This window comes from Lactuca virosa, chromosome 7, assembly GCF_052849685.1.
Source record: "Lactuca virosa cultivar CGN04683 chromosome 7, Lactuca_virosa_CGN04683_v6, whole genome shotgun sequence".
In the NCBI taxonomy this organism is placed as follows: Eukaryota; Viridiplantae; Streptophyta; class Magnoliopsida; order Asterales; family Asteraceae; genus Lactuca; species Lactuca virosa.
Genome location: NC_136432.1, coordinates 284,894,752 through 284,904,436, shown reverse-complemented (window position 1 = coordinate 284,904,436; position 9,685 = coordinate 284,894,752). Strand labels below are relative to the sequence as shown.

Below are 9,685 nucleotides of genomic sequence, written 5' to 3'. Positions count from 1 at the left end.
CCATAAATAACCTTCTCCCAAAAGTCCATCCTAACAAATTGTCCTGATGATATGCAACCCAAATGGACCATGCTACTCTCGGGTCAAGTACATACCAATAATAGTTATGGGCTTAGACATCTAATCCAACAGTCTCCCACTTGGATAAGTCTAAAACTATTATTGCAAGTACGACTTCATAACCCGACTAGCAATCGTAGCTCTTAAAGCCGCTGTCGAACTCTGAACAAATCAATGACGCGTCCATTAGATAAGGGATCATATATTCCTCCATTCTAGATATCATATGGACTGAGACATGGATTATAATCATTCTCTCTGTCCATTTGTTGTTTCCCGATTTTCGATTTATGATGACTGACTGATTGAACAAATCAAATCAGTCCTGGCTTGGCCAAGCACTCACATGTGTCATCGCTAAATCATCGAGGGGCCCACAGATATCGCTTTTATCCCGAAGGTAAAAGGAATGGATAAACTTCGACTCATATGGCTTGTTCTACTACTTGTTGAATCATACAGAAAGGCACGTTTTATAACATCGAGTTACCAAATGCGTTTTCGTGCAATCAATGTATAACCAACTCATAGTAACAACTCATATCTCTAGGTTTGAAGAATATAAGATATTATCGTCTCATGATCACTCGTGATAAAATCCATGAAGTGATTCAAATGAGCGCGGGTTGAATCCAATACTCAGAACTTATGAGCACTCATGAGTGTTGTAGCACCACTTTGTCCACCAACTTGGACCTCTACAAACCAACCCATGACAGTCTTGATTCATATCTACTTCCAACATATGACCGACTGTGGATGGTTTGAATAACTTAATCATTCAGGAAGAGCGACTTAGTTATTCTGGAAGTCAAAACATGCAAAGTGAAACACAAGAATAAATGAATCAAATATGGTATCAAACCCTATGAATATAAATAAACACTTTTATTTATCACCATACTGATTACTCATTATTCATTGTTTCGGTTTTATCAACTTTATACTTGAATTAAAAACACTAGTTGTCCCATGCTCCAAGCATGTACACTATGTTTTTCTTAAACAATAGCTTTGCCATACACCAAGTATGCACTTTATGTTTGTCTATGATCCTTACTTTGTGAAATAAACCAATTGAACATAATTTCAATGATTCTAATTTCACACTCCCAAATCCTTATCGAAAAATGTGAGAATTTCAAATTCCTATCATTTATCGAAATCTGTTTAGATTTTAAACTTATATGCACTGACCCTCCTGTAATGAATATGTACAAAGTCACAAAGACTTGTCAACAGTCATTATAAGGTATTCCAATGGAGATCAACTCCATGGAAACTAAGTCTCATATTCAAAGTACATTGCTTTGGACATGCTTTTTGCATTAAGTTTTCTAATCTTACACAGATAACTTCCACCTATGGAGACAACTCCATATTCTCATTTTGACTATCACTTCTGAATAAGAGATGCCTCTTTTCAGAATATGTCAATATGGTCCTTCCAAAATTAGCACTATACTTCCAACTGTCCCTGAGCAACCAATCTTTGGTAAACCTCAGATTGTCCTCGACAATTGCTTAATCATTTTAGTCATATCCAATTCTAGACCTTTTCCCTTCTTAATGCCTCTGGGCATTTGGAAAAATTTAGAAATGACAAATATTATAGCACATGCAATCGATCCTGTACCCAAAGCAAATGGTACACGATTCATGATGTCTCACATAAAGACATGATTCTAGACCAGTCTTTTGCTACAATATTTTTATTTAGCATGTTTTCAAAATTTGACTATGAAGAGGGATGTCGTAATCATAATCGAATTTTGAGAACGCAATATATAGAATTTCCTTAAGTTGAACCAATCCAACATGAAATTCATATATATATTCTTGACTAGAGATGATTAAGGTCTCAATCTAAGCCTTTAGAACTGAAATGAAGTATATCCTCTCCCTTAATTATAGCAAAACAACTTTTTCAATCCCTGCAGCCTCACGAATTGAAACTTTTGTTTTCTATAATTAACATTGCTAACTTGCAACACTAACAATAATTATCATGCTCCCACTAACATGATGATTATTAGCATAACACTTATGCTCCCACTAGCTTTGACATGTACTCAGAAATCAGCTGGACTTCTAGAAATCAATACTTTATTGACTTTCTTACCAAAGTTCAGATTTCTGATACGAGATGCTTTGATAAAACTTTATCAAAATCATACACCTTTCCTTAGATAGCATGCATGTGTGTCTAAACAATTTCAGAACTATGAAAAGGGATGTCGTAATCATAGTCTCAATTGTTTAGACCTTTTGCCATCTGCTTCAAATCTACTTGGTGGAAGTGTTTCCTCACCATCATTTTCATGAATCGGAGAGAAACCTTATGACCCTTAGATTTTATGGTGTATGTGTTCTTATCCATGTGAATCGTCAAAACCATAGTCACAAGACAAGGATAATGACAAATCCAAACTCATATGGACTGAACTTATGCAATCTTAACTTCTTGCCACCTGGCAGTACAGGGCCTGCCATTGCTTCCAAGTTGTTATGCAACCAATTGAGAACTTTCAGAACTCCTATGCAAAGCCAACTTTAACTGGAATGGGCACAGAATATGTCAACACGATAGGTTATAAACCTCAAGTCGTGTACTAGTGAAGAACCTCAGGTTTTATTCTTGATTAGTTCTTGAAAGTCTTTTTAGGATCTTTAAGACTCCCACTATCCTCTTGACATATAAGACTATCTTGCCAAATATTCAAGAGATAGTGCGGATTCTTTATCAAGACAAACACTTCACATAATTGGCCTTAGTTGGTCTTTGTTTTATCCAAAACATCACAACTTACCAATTTCAAATGTACAAGAGTAGGACACTTTTACTCTTACATTTGACAAGTGTTTTAAACCTTTCTTTAAGATATGTCACTCAAGTTACAATCTTGGAGTATGACTCTAAGAATTGTTTTGGAACGAAGTATGACTCATCTTCCTGATCTAACCATTTCAACAATTCATGACTCCTCTTCTTAGTCATAAGAATGCACTAAGATGACCTTTAGAGGACTAATTGTGATATGATTTCTAAATCATTAAGATGATCACAAACATGATACTAAAGTACTCTCCCATCTTTTCAGATTTGAGAAACTTTTATCTTTCTGCCTAATTTGATTCTTCCCATTCGTTCTGCCATACATTGAGACTTTTCCAATGTTTCAGAATTATACTTAAACTTGTAAGTATAACCATATTTACTAAACTTTAGTAAATCAAATAGTCTTAACGAGCTTTGTGGTGGACATGACCAGTGCACAAGAATGTGTACTCGATCCCTTTAGTCCTTCACTTGACTCACACATCCATGTGAACAAGTAATTAGTCTTGATTTTCCAATGCTTGAAAGTTCTCATTCATCATACTATTCAACTTGCATGATTCCAAGTTTCGGTCCAATTGAAACTTGGGTGATGAGGAACTTTCCTGATTTGGTAAATTTAGACACTACCACAAATGAAAGAATCAAATCCATTTTCCAATATTGCTGTCAGTGGAATCATATAAGCAACAATTTTCCACAAATGTCATTGTAAGGATACTTCAAATAAACAAAATTAAACAATTTTCTTTTATTTTAAAACTTTGCGGAAAAACTTATCCTTACAATCCACATGGAAAATTGTTGTTATCTATTCCTTAGCAATATATCATAACTTCTTAAGCAACTACTCAAAATTCTGATGCGATCGAAATCCACCTTCGCGATCAGAATCAACATATACTTCCTTTAAGATTTCTCTCTATTCTTTGATTCTTAAAACATCAACATGTGACCCAGTCACATCATGTAATGAGGATCTCAGAATAGAACTTAACAGAGTTAGATAATGGGCTCTACCTAATGTAGAGTCAAACTTATTGACTTTAACATCCTTAGGTAAATTTGGCAGCTTTGCAATCAACGCCCCTTCCTTTGGCAAAATAAACATATGGACCCTTTGGTAATGGGACTATCTCAGACTTAGCCTTTCTCTTTACCATTTGGTCAACCGGGTTGACTATGGCCAATCCCTTTCCATTGGGAAGAGAATGCTTTTTCTGGATTTCCAGTGTCACCATTGTCACTGTCCATAAAGTTTTTGGGAAGTTGATCTTCTAATCAAATTTGCTTCACTATCGTTCCAAATCATTGCTGATTCAGCAGCACCAAGCAAATAGATATGATCATTAAGGTTCATGTCATAGTCTGTATCATAGTAGTCCCAAAGGAACTCACTATGTGACTTAGAAAGTGATTGAACATCCAACTTTCTCAAGACTTTGAAACCCAACTCTCCCGGCTTGTCAATATGTGACTTCATCTCTAAGATGTGATCACACATAGACCTTGCTTGCCATTAGGGCTTGAGTGACCTTGAACTTGTGGGTTAAGGAGAATAATTGGAGGAGGTGGAGGAAGTAAAGTTCCAAGAGATTTGGGAAGATCATAGATGTCTGAACTCGACATCTTTTGGGAGATATTCAAGATAGTTGATCTAAAGTCCTTAATATAACACCCAATATGAAATATTAAGGCTAGGATCCAACAACCTATTTATAACTGGAAGAGGGATGCCGTAATCCGAGTTATAAAACAGTTGAAGGTAGGTAAATGACGATTTACCAATTTCCACCATGAAAAACGAAATAATTTAATTAGGTTTTTTACTTGGATTTGAAACTCCTAGATCTTTTGAGATTCATTGAACTTTTCAATGGCATGTTTCAATCTCGAGTGTGCCCTTCAGGTTTTGTGACTGGGATGCCGAGGATCACAAAACAAGGTGTGAAGTAACCATGCAAATATACTTGGTACCCTTAATATTTACCCCTCAATCGATGTGCCGGTTAACCACACACGCTCCAACGATACTATGATAAACATTAAGTTACCCTTTGCCTACCTTGTTAAGTCTAGGTTAGTGTGCCGGTTAACCACACACGCTCCACTAACAGCTTAAACAAAGTGCAAAGTGTAATTTCATGGATTAGCACCTTATTCACATTTTCCTAAGTAACTAAGATTGGGAATTTATAAGTGTTTAGTTACTTAGTATTTATCATTATACTTATAATGAAGGGAGAATTATAGTCCTTGTCCTACCTGTTCGGCTAACGACCCTCCACCGGTCAAGGAAGCGGTGAGTGAGAGTGGACACCCATTAAACTGCCATTTTATAGGCAGTAACCTTATACCCCCCTTATAGACCGGCTTCGTGAATGAGGCCTACTAATGGTAAGACGACTTTATCTTATACATATCTATATAATTAAAATTATAATAATAGTATAAGGGTTGAATTTTAAACTTTTAAAATTCTAAGGTCTAGTTTGGAATTAAAGTATACATGGGGGTAACTTTACAAATTCCAAAACTTGAGGACAAGTTTTGAAACCTTTCAAAACTCTTGGATTTTTCATAACTTATGAGTTTAATTAAGGTTTAATGAAAAAAAAATTCAAGTTTCATAACTTGAGGACAAGTTATGGAAGACATTAAATCATTTAATGATGACATTAAAAATAGTGACTCTTCTATTTTCATAACCTATGAGACTTAATGACACTTTAAAAAGAAAAACTCTTCACTTTCCATAACTTGAGGACAAGTTATGGAGTTCATAAAAACCATTAAGATCAAATATTCCAATTAACACAATAATCAAATAATTTTTCTATGATCTAGATTAAACTCATAAGTAAAGATAATTCACATCAACAATTTTCAAGAAATTAGATAATCATATAAACTAATACAAATCTTGAAACTTTGACAATTATCCTTTGAAGACTCTTGGAATTCATAACCTAAATAGTTAATAAATGAGACATTTCACATCCATAACTTATGGAAGTTTCAAAACTCTTAAGATCATAACTTTAAAAAAAAACTTTTGAGTTCCAAAATTTTATGACAAAATTTGTAACTCCTTAAAACCATTTAGATCAAACTTTTAAAACAAATAAAATAATCATATCATTCTATCTTTTAATAAATTGACCTAATTCAACTCTTGTAGTAAAGTGACTCAAATTTTATAAATAATTAGTTTTTCATAAAATCAAGTAATTATCATAAAATTTGACAAACTTCATGTTTTTTTTTCTTTTTTTTTCCTTCAACTTGAAAAAAAAATACATTTGCATCAAATATAATAGAAAACAATCCATGGCTCTGATACCACTGTTGGGTTTTAGTATACTACAACATCCTATGATGCACATACAACCCTAAATACCTTGGATCTATGTTTTCTCTATTATACATGCAAATGGTTTCCAAGGCATTAAACCTATAACTAGCATGCATTTGACATAAACCATATAATATACTAGTTAGGGAAACATACCTTTTATGTGGCTTGAAGTCTTGATGTATTTGGCCTTAAGAGCTTAGCACCAATAGTATGAAATGCCTCAAATGGAATCACAACACACCTAGGACAAAGGTGGCTCTTGAGAGAGAATTCCATGCACCAAAACACCTCCATATTTCTCTAAGAAAAGAAGTGGTGATTTTGGCTATGGAGTAACCTATTTATATGTAGGATTCCAAGGGTCATGGGTATAACCCATAATCCATACCCATGGGTTTTATGATCCATGGTTCATGTGGCCCAACTCTTTATGTATCCATACATAAACTTGGTCCAACATGGATCATAAGCCCAACACATATAAATATAACTAATTATCATAATTAGTCCCCATAGATTTAATTAGTCTCTTTTGATCACTAAATTAATTCCAAATTAATTCTTGATCGATACTAATTAAAACATATGATTTCATATTAATATATTATAACTTATAATATATTAATAAACCATAAATAACCTTCTCTCAAAAGTCCATCCTAACAAATTGTCCTGATGATATGCAACCCAAAATTATAAAAAGAAAAAGTTTATAGAAACTTTAGTGGCAAAATTAAAAAAAAAAGTAAAAATAAAGTGGTAAAATTATAAAAGAATAAAGAAAAAGGGTTTTAAAGAAGTAAAAGTGAATGTTTAATGACAAAAATATGAAGAAGTAAAAATAAAGTGGCAAAATTATAAAAATGAAAAGTTTATTGAAATTTTAGTGACAAAATTAAGAAAAAATAAAAATATAATGTTAAAATTAGAAACATCGAAAGTTTCCTGTTGAAACTTCCCATGTGCTTTAATATATATATATATATATATATATATATATATATATATATATATAATTTGTAAGAAATTCAGTTCCTATATAAATAAACACTAACCCTTGTTTTAAATTTAATTCTCTTTAGGCCGATTTTTTGGAAAATTTAGCTGCATACTTTCAACAATTTATTGTATCATTCTAGCTTTATTCAACCATTTAGGCAATTGGGGACCAATACTAGTTGGCCTAGTCCCCTAAATTATGAGGCAATTGATTTAAAAAAATATGACTAATATTATAATAAAATAGATAAATATAACTTACACCATGATAAAATAGGTAATTAATTTAAGACTAATATATCGATGATTATTCTTCAAAAATTGTTAGAAGATGATAAGGTTCCTAGTTCCTACAGCGTCACTTGTCAACTTGTGACTAAGAAAGTGAAAAGAAATATGAGTTGTATATATTGAAAGATGATCACAATTCACAATGCACACATTCCAAGAAAAAGATAAAGTTTTATGCCATTTTATCAACGCCCTCCTCCTCAGTCCACTCACTCTCATCATCTTATTCTTCATCCTTTACAATTCACCAAAAAAAGGTGATTGATTACAAATCATCTCGTTTTTTCCTTTTCTTTTCTGTTTTTGACTTTCGATCATCGAATAATGCTCTAATCAATTCATAAATCTCTCTCTCTCTTCTATCTTTTCAGGATTGAATCTATTTCACTTCACTCCAATTGATTCTCTACAGCTTCCCTTGACTTGATCTAAAGGTAAATCAAATCAAATCAAATCCCCTTTTCAATTTCCATCATCAGCCTCCTACTACTGTTCATGTTCATGTTCATGTCAAATTTCCTGTTTGAACTTCGATTTCAGTCAAATCACCCTATGATTAAATTGCTTTATAAAGCAATTACATATGTGATTTGAGTAAATACGTTGGTTTCCTGATTCATATCGCATATATGGTAAAATTTTGATTATTTGCAATCGATTTTTGAATAAAATTATATTTTAATCTACATCACACCATATCCTTTTAACTTTTTTTTTCTCTTGATTAAAATATAGCTCAAATCCACACATTTTATCAGAAAAACACCATGTCATCATTTGCCACAGCTGAAGTGTGCGATGCACATGCATCCCACCTAGCAAGTGGTGATCTGCGGGCCCTACAACCCATATTCAAGATCTACGGGCAATGTCGGGCCTTTTCAGGGCCCGTAGTCACACTCAAAGTGTTTGAAGATAACGTGTTGGTTCGAGAGCATCTCGAGTCCAAAGGAGAGGGGAGAGTTCTTGTGATTGATGGTGGTGGTAGCATGAGATGTGCACTTGTGGGTGGCAATTTAGGCCAATTGGCCCAAAACAATGGGTGGGTTGGGATTGTGGTCAATGGGTGCATTCGTGATGTTGATGAGATCAATGGGTGTGATATTGGGGTTCGGGCTTTGGCTTCGCATCCTCAAAAGTCGTATAAAAGAGGTAATGGTGAAAAGGGTGTGCCGGTTCATATTGGTGGGACTTTGATTCACGATGGGGAGTGCTTGTATGCTGATAGCGATGGGATTCTTGTCTCGAAAACTGAACTGTCTTTATAATTTTGTTGGAACTGTAAAACATGTATTAGCTGAATAATCAATAAAGTTACAAAAACATGTTTTGTTTTTTTTTTTGTATTTTGTCATTATACATAATGTCAAACTTATCCCATCGTTAATCACTAAATTGGTGAGTCAAACAAAGTATAATGGTCTATGGCCTAATCACTATATGAAATTTAATGGTTGAATTAATAACAAAACATATCCATATATTCATATAAACATATCAAACCCAGACAATCAATCCATTCCGACGCATCATTCAGGTACAATTCTATCCTAATCATATTAATTCCGCCATGTTTATCGATTTGGTATCAGAGCTAAGTAACGTTCTTATTATTCTTATTATCAGTTTGCATATTCAATCTATCGTTAATAAGAATATATGCATATGCAGCATCATAAACATGATAAGCATCATAAACATGATAAACATCATAAACATGAAAATAAATAATCATTATTTTTAAGTACCCATATTCAAAAAATCATCGTTATTAAAACAATTAAAAATTATCGAAAGAAGATTTAATATCATAAATATGTCTCAAGATATTCTATTCAATTGTTATATTATTTCTCCATGATAATCTCATTCCGAGTTATTTTAACTATTAATTCTACAAAATTTGAAATTTTTATTAAAATAATACTCGTTCTTAATAATCAAATTAATCAAATTCATGCTTGAAATATATATTTATGTCTAACAAAATTTTGATGAATTGTATTCCTAATAAAAATATTATTTTAAGAATACAGCAAATCCAAGAATCTATAAATAATTCTAAGAAAAATCTCAAGGATTCTTACAAACCTAATAATCAAGGTACGATTTTAAACAATAACCATATTCATGATGTT

At 32.9% G+C, this 9,685-nt stretch overlaps 1 protein-coding gene across 2 annotated transcripts; it reads left to right on the top strand.

Moving 5' to 3' along the window:
• Positions 1 to 7,671: 7,671 nt before the first annotated feature.
• LOC145126250 (Ribonuclease E inhibitor RraA/Dimethylmenaquinone methyltransferase) lies at positions 7,672 to 8,883 on the top strand. 2 transcript variants are annotated; one of them, XM_079061649.1, is made up of 3 exons: positions 7,672 to 7,804; positions 7,919 to 7,981; positions 8,283 to 8,883. In XM_079061649.1, the coding sequence occupies exon 3, from the start codon at positions 8,315 to 8,317 to the stop codon at positions 8,813 to 8,815; it is 501 nt and encodes a 166-aa protein (XP_078917775.1). In that variant the 5' UTR covers positions 7,672 to 7,804; positions 7,919 to 7,981; positions 8,283 to 8,314; the 3' UTR covers positions 8,816 to 8,883. The 2 variants fall into 2 exon arrangements, with proteins under 2 accessions (XP_078917775.1, XP_078917776.1); XM_079061650.1 differs by having other exon boundaries at positions 7,919 to 8,179.
• The last annotated feature ends 802 nt before the right edge of the window (positions 8,884 to 9,685 follow it).